The sequence below is a fragment of the Sabethes cyaneus genome, chromosome 2, assembly GCF_943734655.1.
Source record: "Sabethes cyaneus chromosome 2, idSabCyanKW18_F2, whole genome shotgun sequence".
NCBI lineage: Eukaryota > Metazoa > Arthropoda > Insecta > Diptera > Culicidae > Sabethes > Sabethes cyaneus.
Window position 1 is genome coordinate 186,916,401 of NC_071354.1, and position 19,927 is coordinate 186,936,327.

The 19,927-nt window shown below is 42.8% G+C and overlaps 1 protein-coding gene across 1 annotated transcript in view; it reads right to left on the reverse strand.

Moving 5' to 3' along the window:
- Positions 1–19,927, reverse strand: part of LOC128735742 (growth hormone secretagogue receptor type 1-like) — a 61,952-nt gene that overhangs the window by 24,968 nt on the left and 17,057 nt on the right. The window contains exons 5-6 of the mRNA XM_053830231.1: positions 1,602–1,711; positions 1,366–1,445 (exon numbers count right to left, since the gene is read on the reverse strand). Of these exons, the coding sequence (XP_053686206.1) occupies positions 1,366–1,445; positions 1,602–1,711 (190 nt within the window). The remainder of the gene's footprint in view (positions 1–1,365; positions 1,446–1,601; positions 1,712–19,927) is intronic.

Consider the following 19,927-nt stretch of genomic DNA (forward strand, 5'->3'; position numbering starts at 1 on the left):
CAACGGCTTCGATCCAAGAAGAGTTGATTTTTGATTGAGTTGATTTGAACAACAAAACATGAAAATGCGACGACAAATGCTTTTTATAATAGAATAAAAGTGAATGTTAAAGCAAAATGCTGTAAAAAATAACCTCTCTTTTCGAGTAAAAATTACTAGCTAAGCAAGGATCCAGAGACAAGCAGGGTCATCCAGATTCTTTCCATAAGCTTTCTTTTACTTATCAGTAATAGTGCGAATAATCGGAAACAGCTTTAGCTGGCCCGAAAACATGTTGACAGGTTCGGTTCGTTGATTCAGAAAGTAAGCGTAAGCATGAAGAAGAGTGATTGATCGAAAAACGAACTAGTTTCGGACGGCAAGGATTCCCACGTGAAGACGGGAAAGAGCACTTTGGGAATGCTAAGCAGCCGTAACGTGAATTATGATGTTATACTTTGGGGTTTTCTTCCTCTCACACACGTAGGGTTACCGTCATGTAGCCATGCCCGATTTTCCGGAAGAGTCACTTTTTCTGGCATCAGAACAAGAGACCGATCAATTTGTGGATAACCAGCAAAAAACATAAATTGCAGTACGAGGATGAGCATGGTCGGGCAACAAACAGCGCTCGTGTACAGCATAAACATGAATTGAGCTCAACTTTTTGCTTCTTCCTAGCTTGGCACTTTCTGTGTTTTTGTCTGTACTTATAATACCCCCATGTCCACGTCCAGTATACTAACATTGTTTAGAAGTCAATAACGGAGGTGCTTAAAACGTTTAGATTTGGTAACCCTAGTCTTATGCTAGCGTTGGCGTTCAGATAAAGACAGACGGAATAATGAATGCATTAATGTGCCTCAAATAGGATTACAGGCCACCTTCTCAGAAAAGTAACTAGATTTAAATAGCAAATTGCCTTTCCAAAAAGGACATTAGGATAAAGCAGATTACTTTAAACGTTAAAGCATTTTGTAACCTACGCTGGATATCTAGAAACATACAGAGTCACAAGAATACCGAGACTATTGAATACTTGTAAAACTTTCTGGAGAATAAAACATTATTTCAGATTTCATTTTCACAGCTTTCTGCATATTTTTTTGATGATTGATGTCATGGAGTATAAGAAAGATAGTAAAAATGGTGTCCGAATACTTAATATGATGACCACCATTATTCTGGTGCATAAAAAGCTGAATGGAAGAGCATCAAATCGATAGAGAGCCATTCACACAAAATCATAACACTGAAAAATAGATTTTGTTTTTCACAGAAATCGAACAGATCGTGCAACGCACACGAAATGTTCGAACAATAACGAAACAATTAAAAACTATCCTTCTAATACCCCCCGCATCGTTTTATGGTTCTCCGACTCACCTGTGATTTGCGTACCGGATGCTTGCTCTTGATTTATTTGCCTCGTGCTACGCTTGCGAAACATTCCGAAAACGGCTTTCCTGTGAATAGAAAACGAATTAAAAGCCTTTTGTAAATGCATGAAGCAATCTATTCAAAAAAGAAAGCAAAACGAGCAGAAAAAATATTCGCGTGAAAGCGCAGACAGAGAGAGAGTGTGTGTTTTATAAAATGTAAACAAGTGCTTAGGTACCTACCTGAAATTTTGACCGCTCACGCAATACAAAATAAAGTTGATGCCGAAATTGGTCATGAAGAACAGGTGACAGCAGTTTTGCACCAGCACCATGAAGTGGGCTTGCTCCGTCTGAAGGTAAATAGAATGAAACAAAAAAAAACAATTTCAGCGAACAGTAATGTATTGAACATAGTATACATTGAATTGAATTGCATTGCATTGAAAATCGATTTTGTTGTGACGCTAGAAGACTTTTTGACGTAGGACTACGTCTTACTTTAATAGGGTGGCACGTTGGAGAAGCAAAAATGACCGCGACACGACAAAGTGATAGATTTTGAACGCTTATAGCTCAGCCAATTCTGAATATATTTTTATGGCTTGCATACCATTCGAATCACAAAATGTCAGCCTTTTGTATAGTTGTTATTAGAAGATTGTATTTTATATGTAACTTCTGGAATTTCCACTTAAAGTTGAACATTTTTTTCAAATTCCCTACAGTATTCGTTCAATCGTCACGATAGTTACCATATGAAATTGTTATTAATAACATACAATCAATTTAAGTGAGAAGTGAGTGCTTTTGTGCATCTGATTCTACAATGTCTCAACTGCTTCAAGCAAAATATATGCGTAAATACCGCAAGCGAGTCCGTGAGCAGGCATTAGGGTAAGCGTACCAGTAGTGGCGTATTTAGTAGTAAAATTTCAAATTTATGGTCGAAATACAGTGATATCAGAACAAATATACATGCACACGCGCACGATATGATTAAAACATTCTTAATCTTACTAAAAATGACGTTTGGAATCATTAAAAATTCAAATTTTGTTAAAAAGAAAGATTTTTTTTTTCTTCGATCATTGGTTTGCCTATAGTGGTGGTATGGTTGCTACCGAGGTCCCTAGATTGGAGGCATCGCGAGCCCATAATGGAGGCAACACATTAAATATTCAATTACGGCAATAAAAATTTATACAAACTGGTTCTGCTTGTTTGCATGAGCTTGCGTACTCACTTTATATGCTCGACAGATTTCAATTTCTTGAATTCATGAATAAATAATATCAGAAAAAGATAAAATTCAGAACCTATTTTAGCAGCTAAGCAAATTTAAATTTTATTCAGAAAATCTTAACAAATATTTCTGTAAATTTCATTTTACCACTAAGAGAAGAGACGATTATTTCAAGTAAACGTGTATAACCCAGGTGCAGATTATATAAACGTTATCTAGAAGCATAATTGCGTTTTATCTCGTGATGGGCGTATTTTATTCAAGTACCACCACTATTGGTACTACCTCCACTAAGGGTACGCTTACCCTATTAACTGGACCAGCAAGAGGCCAGCGTCGACGGTGGCAGAGAACTGTAAATTCTACCATTTGAGAAGAAAAGGAAATCGTAGTGATTCAATGTATTCTGAAGTGGGCAATACATCGTTAGATGGTGCATCGCACGAAATAGCTGGTCCCTCCAACGTTGAAGTGTTGCGTGAGGTGACCGCTCCGGCGCACGCAGAGGCCAGCGTATCGCCTAACATAACAGGTGAGTCCTATAGAAGCCGAAAAGATGTAAAAATGGGACGGGATACGGGATCAGTCATCAAACATTTACATGCTTTCAACTTGCCGGATAGAATATTATAAAAAAAAGGAAGGTTCAAAATATTAATATGTGAAATACTCGCAACCTGTGCTTTATTATCATTGCTCAAATTTGAAAACGACTCCATTGGAAAGGTCTTGCGGGTCAAATCGAGGCCCGCTGTGTACTCTAAGCATGACGTTCTTCAGCCCGATTGGACACCTATTGAAAAGCGATCTGCAAATATTAGGCTAAGTAATAGCATTAAGTGCAAACGTATACAATTTCCTTTAGTAGGTGCGAATGCTCTTACTGTACACAAGAGTCAAGGCGGCACATTTTCTGAAATCGCGTACGAGTATGGCAAGGAACAGGAACAGCAGTTGGTGTACGTGGGAATGTCAAAAGTTACATCGATTGAAGGATTGTACTTGACGAATAACAGAGGCATATTTAAGTTTTACCATGCCAAGGGAACTGCATCACCGAGAATCCAGGAATTACGGACGGAACTTGGGCGCCTGAAAACCACAAATTGGTTACTTTCCATTAGCCAGGTTACTTTCCAATTGGTATTATGATTTCCATTAGCAATCAATTTTCTCATAAGTGTTTTTAGAAAGGTGTGTCTAGATTGGCAACTAGTGGCATGCAATTGTTCCTAACAGTTGCTGATGTTTACAAGTAACTATGGCGACGTACCACAAATGTGCAGGTGGCGACAGAAGCAACATTGAGCAAAAACTAGCAACATATCGCATTCCCAACGTAGCCAAAATTGCCCATTCTAAACGCACCTTTACATTAACTTTGCGTAGTCCTACGTTGAATATGCGGTTGTGTCTTATACACAACCCCTCTGATTTTTTTGCTATTAAATGAGTTTAATAAGGATAAGAATTTATGACATATTATAGTATCAGCTAGTTATAAACGCATTAACGTTATGCATTAAAAAATGGACTTTTTTCGGATTGTGATTAAAAAAACTAAGACAGCTAATTGAGTTTGATAAATTTCCCAAAGAAGCTAATTATATAAGCTTACTTGCGAAAAAAAATTCTACGCCCTTGCGAGCGATCTTCCGGCAGTTAACCGAAACATTCGCCATGGCGGACGAAAACATGCGTGTAGGCATGCTTTTGAGTTCTTTCTTCGTTTTATTTATCAATTCCTCCTCAGTTTTCGCGACAAAATTGTTGAAGTAGATCTTACGCTTCAGGTTTTTCCAGAAATTCTTGATTGGAGGCAGCTGGGGGGTGCTGGTCGGGTTCGCCGATTTCGATATTCAGCTGCTCCATCTCCTCCACCGACCGCTTCGAGTAGTTAGTGGGCCGACGCCAGATCCGGCCAGAACACCGCGTCTTCGCCCTTATGGTATTTTTTGATGAACGACGCAGCTTCCGGCAGACATTTCGTACTATGAATTTCGCCGTTCACGGCCAATGCGGAGCGAAAGAAGAGCGGCTTTGGCATCCCCTTCTCGGTGATTGTCAGCCACAGCAGCACCTTCTAGAGGAACTTGGTGTGTGAAATAAACTTCACCTCGGAGCTCACTTCCTTCGTCAGGGAAGTAAAGCACGAAGTGCTCCGCCAGACGTTGCCAGCCAGAGTGAGATAGGTCTCGTCGTTCATCACCACCGCCACGTCGCGATTCGCCGAGAAAACCGTCTGGACCATCTTGTTCAGCCGCTGTCACTGCGTCATTGCCGCTTTTCCTGACATGTATGTCCATGTTTGCTAGGTACTTTTTCACTGTTTGGCATGTTGCACCGACGTCCCGGCTAAGCGCACGCAGCGATGTAGCCACTTTTCCTTCGGTCTTTTTGATGACGTAGGACTACGTCTTTCAGGAAGGTAGCTGGTATAGGGCGTAATTCCAAAAAATCTTTCTCGAAAAGTGGTCAGGTTTTGAACGCTATAGCTTAGTGGTTTCCCGATCGATTTTCAATATTCTTACATCAATCGATTGGAAAATCTTCTAAGAATTAGCCCAAATGAAGAAAAGTATGGATTCTTGATGTTGAACTATTGAGAAATTGAAAATAATGAACCTATATTTTACCAGAATTCTCGCTTCGTGATTGGTTGTTGGAAATGACGTCATCAAAGTGGAAATGCGTTTTCACGCTTCGGCTTATAATTCAGTCAATTTTCAATAAATTTCCAAGATATTTACACCACTTGATCGAAAAATCGATTTGGAAAATGTTGAAAATATAGAAAACTATTGATTTTCAATGCGCTTCATTGAAAAATTAAATTATTTTATAATTTTGCCTTCCCTCGTCAGTGCTTCCCTAGCACGGATGACAGAAATGTATACGATACTATGAGCTTTGGGTTGAGCTTTCTTATGATTGTATTTAATTTACGCCCTATAGAATCCGATCGAAAATTGTTGAGCTTCAGCTGTTGCTGCTTCCCTGGATAAGGCAACGAAGACATCCAAATTCACCAAGCGAGACGCCAACAAACCGAAGAATTCATCGACTCATCCGCCAGTGAACGATGTGGTTTTGGCTGCTATGCCTTTTACTGCGCGTAGTCATTCGGTCAGCGGCTTTCGTTGGCGACACATCGGCAAGCAGCTAGCTAGCGACACATCGGATCGGACAGGCAGTTTTCGAGACATAATTTTAAAGGTTGTATTTGAAACATTGTTTGCCTTACGGTGCGTATCGTCGTCAGTTGGTCGTGTTCATCGGCTGCTGAGGAAAGGAAAGTATGCTGAGCGTGTTGGAGCTGGAGCACTCGTCTCACTGCCGTGATGAAATATCTGGCTGCAGAAGTTCTGGAATTGGCAGGAAATATGCTGCTCGCGACAACAAAACGACTAAAATTATGCCACGTCACTTGCAGTTGGCCACCTGGACTGGTATTTCATCGTGACTCATGACCATACACGAACGGCTTCGTCGATCGCATATCTGCTGAGGCTTTCTGGCTGGTCCGTTGCAACAAGCCGTGCCTGGTTAGCGGTTATCGGTACTTCAATTTACCGAAAAGAGAATTACGTTAGGTGCGTTAGTGCAAGTTTATTGCAAGCTAGAGCTATGATAATCAAACAATCGGTCCTTTTAAGGATCACACAACGATTGAAGAGTTTATTACATTTTCTTGCCCAGTTAATACCACCCGGTTAAGGCCCTAACTCAGCGAGGTTAAGGCGCCGAACAAAGTCGCATTCGACTTTGCGCGACTCCGAATAGCCATTACGATGGGAGCGGGAACTCTTATCCCTACCTCCACGCGGTACCGGCCGGGACGCAACTGGGCCTAGGGTCAACCAAATACCAGTCTTTGGTTGCACCCTCAGTTGTGTGCTAACAGGGAAAGGGGGGCACTTTGTGCCTGAGGGTAGCGTGGCGTAGTGGTGTAAAGAGGCGAGCGGGGCTCAACTCCTATAAGCCAGCTGCGGGCGCCGTAGTGTTTGCGGTTAGCGTGGCGCAGTGGTGTAAAGAGGCGAGCGGAGCTCAATTCCTATAAGCCAGCTGCGGACGTAGTAGCGTCCTGTTAGAGCTCAGGACTTTAAGCAAAAAAGCCAGGTCAGGAGTGCCATGGGCACATTAGGATCGGTTCCAGGAAGATCCTAATTACGGTGTACTGGACGGGCGGGAATAATCGTTTGGATTTGGCGCTACAGGGCTGACGGCTGTGCTATTCTACTACCTTATGTAAGGAAGGGTGATACCTTCCCGAAACGGCGAGTAGGCTAATGGTACAGCTGCCTTCCGTCCCGTTAAAACCGTGGCTGGTCTCTAGGTACGTTCAAAGCTCGTCACTCACGTCAAAGTGCGGTGGTGTAGGCTCAGATGATACATTCCTGACTAACGCCGATCGGATGCTGACATCCCTGCCCCCATGAAGGGTAGGGGGGAGTGTCCCTAGCCATGGCCTCCCTGCTTGCATAGATCACCATGGGATCGTTAAGGCGACTACACAATTACGAGTGGAGATAGCGGCCTAGAGTTGGGACCCTTTCGAATGGACAAATTTTTAAATTTCAAAGAGGGATCGAATACGGGTGCTACTAGTGGCAAAGATGATATCTTTGCCAAAAGTAGTAAGTTGGCTAGGTCACCAACAGCAAAGACAGGTAGCCCCCCGTTATCGGGGGCGCGACCCAAGAAGGGAAGCCCGCCGAAGTCGGGGGCACAGCCCATACAGGGAAGCCCCCCGAAAACGGGAGCGATACCGAAGAGGAAGTTGACACCACCTAAGACTAACACCCCAGTTAGAACGCCGGTGGCCATCGCTGCCAGCTCAGCCAAGAAGGCGAGCGACAGCGGTAGGCAAATGTCAACGGAGGGCATGGTGCACCCTCCTGAGGGCGAAGTCGGGCTTCCTCCAGCCAGTAGCAAGCTGGAGGAAGCCAAAAAGTTGGTGGACGAGTTGTACTCGTTCATCAACTCTAGGTCAAATGTCCACCTCGACATTAAAAAGCTGGCGGTGAGCCTCCGCTCTACCGTCATAGCTGCCGAGGTGGAGAGGCAAGAGCTTCTGCAGCGATGCGAAATCGCCGAAGCTCAGGTCATAGCCGCTAAGGCTGTGGCCATGCCTAGTCAGGCGCGTACGCCGCTTGCCAAGCGCAAGGCGGCTACGCCCGACCATGGACCAACGCTGGTAGCCAAGAGGCAGCGGACTTCGGCTCGCGCCTCAACCAGCGAACGTGCGGAGGCGGTCCCGGATGGTGCTTCCGGGACCGGGGAAGAGGATTGGCAGGTGGTTAGGCGTAAACCGCCTAAACCGCCGAGGCCGAAACCGAGCGAGGCTGCGGCTGCAAAGCCAAAGCCAAGGCGCGTCCATAAGGGCGACGCCTTAGTAGTGAAGCTGACAGGCAAGCTGTCGTATGCTGATCTACTGCGCAAGGTTCGTGTGGACCCCAAGTTGCAGGAGCTTGGGGCCAACGTTGTAAAGACCCGCCGAACCCAGGCAGGGGATATGCTTTTCGAACTTAGAAAGGACCCAACGGTCCAGAGTTCGAATTACCAGAAACTGGTTGAGCAGTCCCTGGGCGAAGCGGGCCAGGTCAAGGCGCTGTCGCAGCGTGTTCTGGTCGAGTGTAAAAACCTCGACGAGATTACGACGACAGTTGACCTGAGTGACGCTCTGCGGGATCAGCTTAAGGTTGATGTGGCACCCGCAGACATCCGCTTGCGGAAGGCATATGGAGATATGCAAACCGCGACCTCAAACGTGCCAGAGGCAATCGCCAACAAGATGTTGGCGTCTGGCAAGATTAAGGTAGGATGGTCAGTATGTACACTGACGGTGAAACGGCGCATAGAACGCTGTTTCAAGTGTATGGGCTTCGGCCATCGGGCGGCCAAGTGTAAGGCCCCCGATCGGTCCAAGCTGTGCAGGCGGTGCGGTGAAGAGGGCCACTTCGCCAGGGGATGTAGCAAACCCCCCAGGTGCTTGCTCTGCACAGCCGTAGAGGGAAATAAGCATGCCACAGGCGGCCCACTGTGTGCAGCTTATAGACGCGCCTTGCAACGATAATGGTGCAGGTTATACAGATTAATCTAAACCACTGTGAAACGGCACAGGAGTTGCTTTGGCAAACGGCAGCCGAAACGGGGTGCGATATTGCCATTATCGCGGATCCCTACCGGGTCCCCCGTGGAGGCACAAACTGGGTTATCGACAAGGGTCGGATGGCAGCGATCGCCGTGATGGGTAGATACCCGATCCAGGAGGTGGTGTCGTCCGACCAAGAGGAGTTCGTGATCGCGGTAGTCGATGGCGTCTGCATCTGTAGCTGCTACGCTCCACCTAGGTGGTCGCCGGAGCAGTTTGACCGGATGCTAGACGTGCTCACCGACGAACTCACGGGCCGCAAGCCCGTTGTCATTGGAGGGGACTTCAATGCTTGGGCTGTCGAATGGGGTAGCAGGTGCACTACCCCGAGGGGGCAAAGCTTGCTGGAAGCTCTGTCCAAGCTGGATGTAAGTCTGGCTAACGTGGGATCCGTCAGTACCTTTTGTAGGGGGGTACAACAATCGATCATCGACGTCACCTTCTGCAGCCCAACGTTGCTTGCCAACATGGGCTGGAGGGTGTCAGATGAGTACACGCATAGTGACCACCAAGCTATACGGTACACGATTGAACGACGGGCGCTACGGCCACGCGGGGCGAAGTCGACAGGGAGGAGGTGGAAAGTGAAGGCCTTCGACAAAGACCTGTTCGTTGAAGCACTCAGTGCAGAGAGCACCCGCTCGAACCTGAGTGCTCGTGAGCTGACCAACGTCCTAGTACGGGCATGTGATACCACTATGCCTAGGACGGGGCAGCCAATGAACGGTCGTCGCTCGGTATACTGGTGGAGTGATACCATTGCCCAGCTCCGCTCCAGGTGCCACAGAGCGAGAAGGCTAGCGCAGAGGGCCCGGACCGATGTAGATGCTGAAGCTCGGGGAGCCGAACTTAGAGTGGCAAGGTCGGCGCTTAAGAAGGAGGTTAGGCGTAGCAAGAAATCCTGTTTCCAGGAGCTATGTCGCGATGCGGATTCAAACCCCTGGGGAGGTGCATACCAGGTGGTAATGAAAAAGATGAAGGGTACATCTGCGCCGCAGGAAACCTGCCCCCAAAAGCTGAAAGTCATCGTGGAAGGGCTCTTTCCGCAACACGATCCAGTTTGGTGGCCTCCAACCCCGTACGGTCAATCGAATGATGTCCTCACTCCGGTCACGAATGAGGAACTCATCGTAATTGCCAGGGGTTTGAAATCGAAGAAAGCGCCCGGTCCAGACGGGATTCCGAACGAGGCACTCAAGGCGGCGATCCAAGCATATCCCGATATGTTTAGAGAGACGCGTCAGACTTGCCTGGAGGTATGCGAATTTCCAGACAAATGGAAAGTCCAAAGATTGGTACTGCTGCCAAAGCCGGGGAAACCGCCTGGTGATCCCTCATCGTACAGGCCAATTTGCCTATTGGACACGCTAGGCAAATTGCTAGAGCGGGTAATCCTAAACAGGCTAACACCTGTGACGGAAAGTGATGTCGGACTGGCAAACACGCAGTTTGGCTTCCGTAAGGGGAAGTCCACTGTAGATGCCATAAAGTCCGTGGTAGAGAGGGCCGAGAAGCCTATGAAACGGAAAAGGCGAGGCGACAGGTATTGTGCTATAGTCACAATCGATGTCAAAAACGCCTTTAACAGCGCTAACTGGGGTGCAATTGCGTTAGCGCTGCATAGGATGAGGGTACCGGATCATCTATGCAGGTTGCTTAAGAGTTACTTCGAGAACCGGACGCTAGTGTACGACACGGCGGATGGGGCGAAGAGGTACAAAGTGACAGCGGGTGTTCCACAGGGATCGATTCTTGGCCCCACGCTTTGGAATGCCATGTACGATGGGGTGCTGAGGCTTGAACTACCCACTGGGGTCGATATTACTGGCTTCGCCGATGATATCGTCCTTACGGTGGTAGGCGAGTTTCTAGAAGAGGTGGAAATGCTGGCATCAGACGCCATAAGCATAATAGAGGGTTGGATGGCGGGCGTCAATCTGCGATTGGCCCACCATAAGACTGAAGCGGTGATGGTTAGTAACCGCAAGTCGGCCCTAGAGGGCAAAATAATCGTTGGGGGACAGGTGATTGTCTCCAAACGAAGTGTGAAGTACCTGGGTGTCATGACAGACAACAGGCTGAACTTCACCAGCCATGTGGATTATGCTTGTGGTAAAGCGTCAACGGCGGTTACTGCGCTGTCAAAGGTCATGCCGAACGGCTATGGTCCTAGCAGCAGTAAGAGACGCCTGATGGCCAGCGTTGCCATGTCGGTGCTACGATACGGTGCACCGGCGTGGGCCCCGGCTTTGGAGAGTAAGCGCAATCAGGCATGCCTGAACAAGGTGTTCAGGCTGTTAGCATTGCGCGTTGCGTGCGGCTACCGTACCATATCGTTGGATGCGATTGGGGTTATTGCAGCCATGATTCCAATATGCATACTCCTAGGTAAGGATATCGAGTGCCATAGGCAGAGGAACGTCAGGGGCGCTAGGGACAGAGTTAGGCTGGACTCTATTAGGCGTTGGCAGGCGGAATGGGATCGCACCGACCATGGTAGGTGGACCCATAGGCTGATCCAGAACATATCGTCCTGGATCGGCAGAGGTCATGGTGAGGTAAACTTTTTCCTTACCCAGTTTCTGTCGGGTCATGGATGCTTTAAGAAGTATCTACATACGCGCGGGCGGGCAGATTCACCCTTTTGCCCCGTTTGCACGGTAGCCGAGGAAACGGCGGAGCATGTGATTTTTCACTGCCCGCGGTTTACGTCCACTCGGCAGGTGATGCTTGCGGTCGTTGGAGAAGACACCAACGCCGACAACATCGTGCAGAGAATGTGCGCTGAGCAGCGTGCATGGGGTGCCGTCGATAGGGCGGTAACCGCGGTGATAACGGAGTTGCAACGGCTAGAACGTTTGCAACGACAGGGCCGACATAGCTTGCTAGGGTCAGTAACGGGCTGATTGGGCAGCCCAGGCCCTAGGTGAAGGGTAGTGGCGGTATGAAATGGCAAGGGTGTTGTGTGGACCCACACACGCAACGGACAAGTCGGAGTGCTTCGGCACGTCCTCCCTCCTGAAGTAAAACCTAACGGTAGTTCCGGGAGGGGTTCAGGAACGGGCAGCAGGAGAGTTTTTAGTAGGTAGGCGCATGTTGGCACCATGTGAATCCTATTCGGCACCGCGAAGGTGCTGTCTATGAAGATTTTCTCCCTGCATAAACAATATAAAAAAAAGGCAGTTTTCGAGACATAATTTTAAAGGTTGTATTTGAAACATTGTTTGCCTTACGGTGCGTATCGTCGTCAGTTGGTCGTGTTCATCGGCTGCTGAGGAAAGGAAAGTATGCTGAGCGTGTTGGAGCTGGAGCACTCGTCTCACTGCCGTGATGAAATATCTGGCTGCAGAAGTTCTGGAATTGGCAGGAAATATGCTGCTCGCGACAACAAAACGACTAAAATTATGCCACGTCACTTGCAGTTGGCCACCTGGACTGGTATTTCATCGTGACTCATGACCATACACGAACGGCTTCGTCGATCGCATATCTGCTGAGGCTTTCTGGCTGGTCCGTTGCAACAAGCCGTGCCTGGTTAGCGGTTATCGGTACTTCAATTTACCGAAAAGAGAATTACGTTAGGTGCGTTAGTGCAAGTTTATTGCAAGCTAGAGCTATGATAATCAAACAATCGGTCCTTTTAAGGATCACACAACGATTGAAGAGTTTATTACATTTTCTTGCCCAGTTAATACCACAATAACACAGGCAACGAGGGAAAAGTTGAACTTTTCGCGGTTGCGGACGACCAACAAATGGTGGGAATAAGTTTTCTGAACACGGGCGACATTTTCTGTCACTTCCAAAACGTCTGCAGCTTGTAAATGCTTTATTATCAGTGTTCTTCTTTTGTAAACTACAGAAAAGTTGTGCGCAAATTTTTCAGCTTTTTGAAAACTCGCGCGTACCGTCTACCGATTACCAGAGGAAAAACACTATTCAACGTAGAAACAGATCATGAAAATTTATTTACTGTTTGGTTTAGTGTGACTTCGATGCGTGTTAATAAAATAGATTCAATCAATTCATGAATGTAACTCCAAAATCGGTTGATGATATAACGTATACAATGTTACTACTTTGATAAACATTGCGTATGTAGGTTGTATACATGAAGAATCGTATTATTACATACATGGATACATCCTACTATCGCTGCAAAGAGACTTACGTAGTCCTACGTCGCCTATGCGATCGTGTCTTGCGCACAACCCCTCAGATTTTTCAATTTAACCTTTTACTTTGGTCCGTTTTTCCTTTTTTTCTATTCTTTTTTTCTGTCTCATTTTCTCTTCCCATTCCCCTTCTTTCAATTCAATTTTGTCCCGTTTTTCTCCTATAATATCCCGTTTGACCTCATTTCCCGTTTTCCTCGTTTCCTATATCGGTTTTCTTTTCTTCTCGCTACAATTCTTTTAATTTTGGTTTCTCTTGATTTCTGTTCTGTTTTCCTTTTCTTGACTGGTTTTTTCATTTTCTTTTCAGTTTTGGTTTGATTTTCGTCTTTTTTCATTCATATTTACGCCGTTTTTCACCTATTTGTCTTCTGTCCCGTTAATTCCTGTTTTACTTCTTTTCTGTCTCGTTCTGTCTTCGTTTTATCCCGCTTTCAATTTTTCTCTCCATTTTCCTCTTTTTCTGTTGTCGTTACTCAATTTTTCTACTCCCTTATTTACTCCTTTCTATTTCTTCATTTTCTTCAAAAATTTCTCATTTTTCAGTTTGTCCGCATTTTCTTTGTCTTTATTCCTTCTTTTCTCTCATTTTTCTTCTTTTCTCTTCCAGTTTTCTTCTTTTTCCGCTAAGTCTCGTCATTTTTGCATCGTCTTCCATATTTCTAATTTTTCACTTTTTTCCTTTTTACGTCCCGTTTTCCCTCTCATTGTGTCACGATTTTTTTTGTATTTTTTTATAATGCTAGTTTTCCTTCTTTTTGTTTCTCCCGTTTTTCCTCTTACTCTATTATTATTTCTATGATTCAAAAAATAAATAAATCAGCTTACTGTTTAACAAATCGTCATTTTAGTCACTTGTGTGTATGATTGAAGGGGTATGATTGGTGCAATAGCATGATCTTATTAAAAGGTATTTACAGTGGTTAGACAAAATGATCGAGAAAGGCAAAATTTTGGCGAAATTCAGACGACCAAAACAACTACAAAATAGGACATTTTTAGTTGCAATCGAATGCATTTGACGGGGAAATTTTTCTAGTTTTCTAAAATCTGATATTCATATGTTGTCTCAAAACTACATTTCATTAATATTTTTTGATTTAGATTTCATTTCCAATCGATTGGTGAAAAGAGATCGAGCCTACAACTACAGGCAAATTTCGTTAATTGCACTAGGCTTATCGTCGATTTTGAGAAAAGCTTTCGTTAGTCGGGCTGATCTGATTAAGCCAAAAAATGACATGAACAACACTTGAACTGTTAGTGAAAACAGCTCAGCTTAATTAATTAAGGTTTTTGTGGAAATCGGCAATAAGCTTAGCGCAATTAACGAAATTTGACTGTAATTCAACAATAAGAAAATAGCCGGGTAGCTTATTTCCAGAATAACTGTGTTAAAATACACAATATTACAACATTCTGTTACCTACATTTTAGTACGAAACTTAAGTTTTGAATAGATGTTAGTGACCGATCACTACAATTGATCGAGAAGATGGGGTAGCTGTGCAGTCGTTTCATGCGGTTTACATACAGGACATTAACTTCGTCTAGGTTCACTTGAAACAAACAATCGTGACGTGATGACTGGTTACTTTTTTTCTGACTTTGGAGTATACAAACGTTAGGAGCAATGGAAGCAAGAAGTGTGCTTTGTGTGAGTGTAAGATGGCCTCGAAGTACGATGCTGGACTACCCGAGCAAGAGCGAAGAGCAAAATAATATAAAAACAATATCAAACTGTGTTATAATGGTATATTTTGTTATTGAATAGATACTGAGATACATTGATAACACATTTTGTTATTGAGTAGATATTTAAAACAGTGGTTGTAAGATGAGTTTAATAACTTATTTTGTTATCATATCTTATAAAATTATTAAACATATCTTATTAAAGAGATTTTAGATTAAAATATTTTATAAAATGATTTTTTAATAGCTCATATACTACTGCATTTGTTATTCAATACCTTAATAATACTAAAATATGTTGTTCTGAACTCTGCTTTGTTATTCAAATAACACAAGTATTTATTCTTTTGGCCTTAAAGGAGTAAAATTTTGATATTATTTTTTGTTATTTTACCAACTATGTCAGCCAAAACAAGACCAAATTTTGATATGAGTTATTCGATTTCCAATAACACATTTTGATATTATTTTGCTCTTCGCTCCTGCTCGGATAGCAAGTCAGTCTTATGTTCTAATCGATAGGATTAGGATTAGTTAGAGTCAATAGGATCGTAGCACTAGCCCCGTAATTGTCCTGTACTCTAACAGCTGACTGCGAAATCTGTCGTATAAAAACAAGCTCAAGCTTTGATAACGGAATGTAGCACCTGGGCTTTGGTTTTTTTTTTGAGTGGCTTTTGCATGGACGATGGAATTAATGCGTAGGTTTGTCTGTATCAGAGATTAAAATTTTCACTCATATGTAGGATAAACGTATTTCTCTCACCCATTCTTCTCACATGACAACTAGATTTTGAAGTTATCTGTTCGTATAAAGCGGAAGAAAAACATTTTTCCGCTAAAGAAAGAGAGTTGATAATATTTCGTTTCATTTTTCCCTGAAAAACATTTATCCTCTCTCACTGAAGGCATGATAAATAAATGTCGCAGGTAGACTTGGTGCGAAAATGTAATGCAATAATAGGTATATAACAGGATACCATGGTGATACTCAAATACATAAACTCGGTTGTTTTATTTCACTCTCTTGTTGGCTGGTTGTTTGGTAAATTCAATGGTAACCTGTGCATTTTCGTCTCTGAAAGACGGCTGATACAGCTTTATCCTCTCACACAAAGAGAGGATAAACTCGTGTTACGAAAATTTAAAAGTAAACAAATCATGATCGTGTATTCCTTGGGATAAATGAAATTCTAGGTAGCCCACCCAAGTAACCAATAAGCATTAAAATAAGCATTAAATCAGTCGTTTATTAGCATCCCTGGCGTTTTATACTGCAGGTTGTTGTTTATCAGCTTTTTGACTGTATAACTGTTGTAAATTGGCATCCACAATTCTATTTAAATTCTTCTTGTCGGTAACTAGCTGTAAATAAGCATTGTCAGCACTATAAGAGGGCTAGCAGTAAAGTAGCCGCATATTTTGCCAAAATAGCATTTCAGTAGCATTTAAGGCAACTGGAATGGTCAATTCGTGAATTATACAAATCTTAAACATGGAGGAGTTGTCAGTAGTGCCGGAAAAAATCACTTTATCGAAACTCAAAATGATTGATTTTGAATCAATGCAATATCAAAACTCTTTTTTCCAGAAAGAATATGAATATCACTGGAATAAAAATTCATTGATAAACCAAGCCGCTGAGTTTCGATGTTGCTGTATATTCGTTTCGAAAAATTTATAATACGTTACAAAAAAAGTCAGAGCTGAATATCATTTTCAGTTCCGCGGCAGTGAATATGAATATCAGTTTCAACGCCTTGCACTGAAAATTTATATTATAGTGAACTGGGACGCAACAGATTGCAGTAGGCTTTGTGATGACAATTTACTTTAAAGTTGAGATAATTGTTTGTGCGGTTTGCGTTGAAATCAAACGTTTATGGTGAAAACAACGCTTAGTGAAAATATCAACACCACATTTTTGATACTGGGTATCATTTTTCTTTTCGAATTCGTTGATACTGATATTTGATATTCAGTTTTAGAGATGGAACAATGATTATCTGTTCCAATAGTATCGTGACTGGATATTGAAATTGATTTTCATGCTGATAAATATCAGCTATATAGGGAGCGAGTTGATATTCAATTCTATGAGTATCAACTGATAATTTTAACCACTGGTTGTCAGCCAATGCTTCGTTGAGCGAAGTGTGCATTGCGAAAATTGACGCTTTGGAAAAACAACAAAAAACAAAACAAAGTCCCGATCGACCACATTCGTCTGGTTAGCGAATGCGTTTCGGTCATGTTGAAAAGCTATTCTGGATTGATGGCCGTTGCCGATACAATAAAAATGAATAATAGCAGAAAATACATTCAACACGAAACAGCTAGGTCACAAACACGAAGTGAAATAGTAAATCGTATGAAGTGGCACTAAACGATCAAGTAAGAAACTGTCATAATAGTAAAACTAACTGGACTGCGTATTTTTGAAATTTTATTAAAGCTTATATCTGTGGAGACTACAAGAAAAACATGTTGAAGTGGAGCTTGCGGATAGGAAGAAAACAAGTTTCGATGAGCCACTAGAGCAGCCAGGATTAAGAAGTGGAATCAATCTCAAACAGTGTGAGAAACCAGTAAGACAATATAATGCGGACAATTATTCTGCAGTTATTAAAAGCAGTTCCTTTACTGGAGAACTACGTATCTCATTACACAAAAACGCATGCAGGAACACAGCGAGCAATACATGGAACTGGAAAAAGATATCGCTACATACGAGTACCTATTGGCCGGCAACGCCTTCCATGATTTTAAACATGTAAACATGAAAATAAGCCGCTCAACAATTCTACGTCACAGTGAAAGGCACACGTATCACATTGAAGAAGGTAAGATAGTGGAAAATAGACAAAATCGTCGCAATGCAGGTAAAATACCCTGTTTTTGTGCAATTTTTTCATGCTATCCGAGGAAGACTATTCAGAGAAATTAAACTTGAAGAATTATGAGAAAAAGTTTCATTTTCATTGTTTATAAAGTCTACTAAAATGCTAAAAAAACACAAAGTTACTTTGGACCACGAAATCGAAGTCTGTGACAGAAAAATTAACAAAAAATGTTAGACTGACGGACGCTGTGGGTATCAGCTAGAAATTTATGCTAATAAAATAAAATATCGCGAAAGCATCAGTCGCCGCACAATGGGGTGTATTATTAACTAGCCGATGAGCGTTTAAATATGAAAACTAGTCATCAGTTCCCATGTGAAAACAAAGTTATCAACACAAGTCTAACGTACAAAGTTTAGAATGCAAAAAACGAATCGATTCGTCTTTGGTGCTATCGAAAAAAAACATATGAGGCAAAAATATGGTATAAAAGGTACTATGCCCCTTTAAGTCGATTCCCCGCTTTAATAAAATCTCTCGAGACCGTTCTTATTGGAAACGTTTGTATTTGGAAATGCCTTATTCGGGGGACTGCTGTAGACAGTCGCGGATTAGCAAGCCTTGTATATTTTAGCCGTTTGTGATCCATTGTAAACTAAACTAGTTTCAATTACCGATAGCGTTGGATACGCATTTCACATTGTACATAACAAAAATAGACGAAAGAGCGAACATCGAACTAGGTACCTGTGCTTGGTATTTACATTTTATATTGTCGGTTTCGCTAGTGAAAATATTTACATCACCGCTGGAGGCGAGTCGATCTGCGTTAAACTATTTTATCAACTCTATTTTCAATTTTGCTGGTTCAGTTCAGAATTGCTATAGCTGATCTAAAAATAGACCACCGTAGAAGACGCCCTAATAGTCACTCAAAAGGAAAATATTGTAAGAATATGAATAGTTGGGAATATATCCAGGTATTTATATATGATGAAGTCACATGAGATAATACGCGGCTAGTCTTTCGAATGTATACCGGAATACTCTATTACACATTTGGTTAGTACTGACTAAATCAAACATATCATTTCTATTTGCGGTTATAAACTCATGTCATGTTAAGACCATACCATCAGTAAATCATTTCTACGGAATCAACCATCGGAACTGGAAAAAATCACGCATGATGAAAGTTTTACTCTTTATAAAATAAGCATAGGGAAGTGTAAAGTTTTATGAAACCACCCAAGCGAATTACTATTAAACCGGATGAAAGTGTCAAAGACTGCCTACAGGAAGCCAATTTACAGTGACATTAGAGTCACACATTGTTTGCTGTATAATAGCAAGGCAACGTCCTAGAAAATGAAGAGCTTCACTTGACACTACCAAGTCAAGCTACTGCTCTGGGAAATATGATGTGTATTATTATTCATTTGCTGCTTAGCGTTAGTATAAACAGCCAGCAAAGATGTCCTGCTTTGAAACGTATAGAGCTAACCACGGGAAGTCCTGTCGGTGAACCAAAAGGCTGTAGCATCCCAGCACGCTGGGAAATGGACTTTGGCTTGGGGCTGAGCTTTGAAAGGAAAGTGAAAACTTTCAGCGAAGCTGCAAATTGCTTGTATATTTGCTTTGAAGTGTTTAGCAAATAATTTACTCTGTACTATTATTTAGCTTCATCGTCTGTGACTGACGACGTAAGTGAAGTGGACTGATGGTTCTGTTTGCTAAACATCACTTTTCAACGTTACGTTAGGAGTTGCAATCTGAAATCTGATGCTCTATTTCTCATCTACCAGCCACCCAATTAGCTTCGGGGTAAGATGCTGATCTAACAATGCTGTTCTAATCACGACTAGGGGATGCAGCTAGAGTCAGTAGAATCGTTGCATTAGCCCCGTAATTGCCATTTACTCTAATATCCGGCTGCGAAGTTTGTCGATGAAGAAGGATCAAGCCTGAAATACGTAATCCAAGGCTTTTTTTTTTACTTTTTTGTCTATAACCAAAATCAGGTCCTTAAAAAGACGACATATTTTCGTGGTAAGAATCGCAGCTCGTTCCGTACTTTGTATAAAGCTGAAATTATTATATGTGCCACTACAGCTGGTGCGAGTACCTCATGAATACTCGGTCATCCAGGACAAGATTTGTTGTGGGCACGAAACAAGGGGTATTAATTCGCGATACAATAATGTACAGATATTAGTAACCTAGTTAAAGCCTCAGTGCCTCGGACCATATTAAACAAGTGCGCATCATTCGATGTATATACTCAAGCGCTCTCTGTTGACTATTTTGTACGCAAATTTTTTATGCGGGATCTCCATTTATAACCGCATGCTATATTTATATATTACAATATAATTTCAAATCGTAATGATACCTGATGTTTAAATAAGCGCACGCTATGAGTACCATCATCCGGAGATACTTGCAAAACCGGGGTT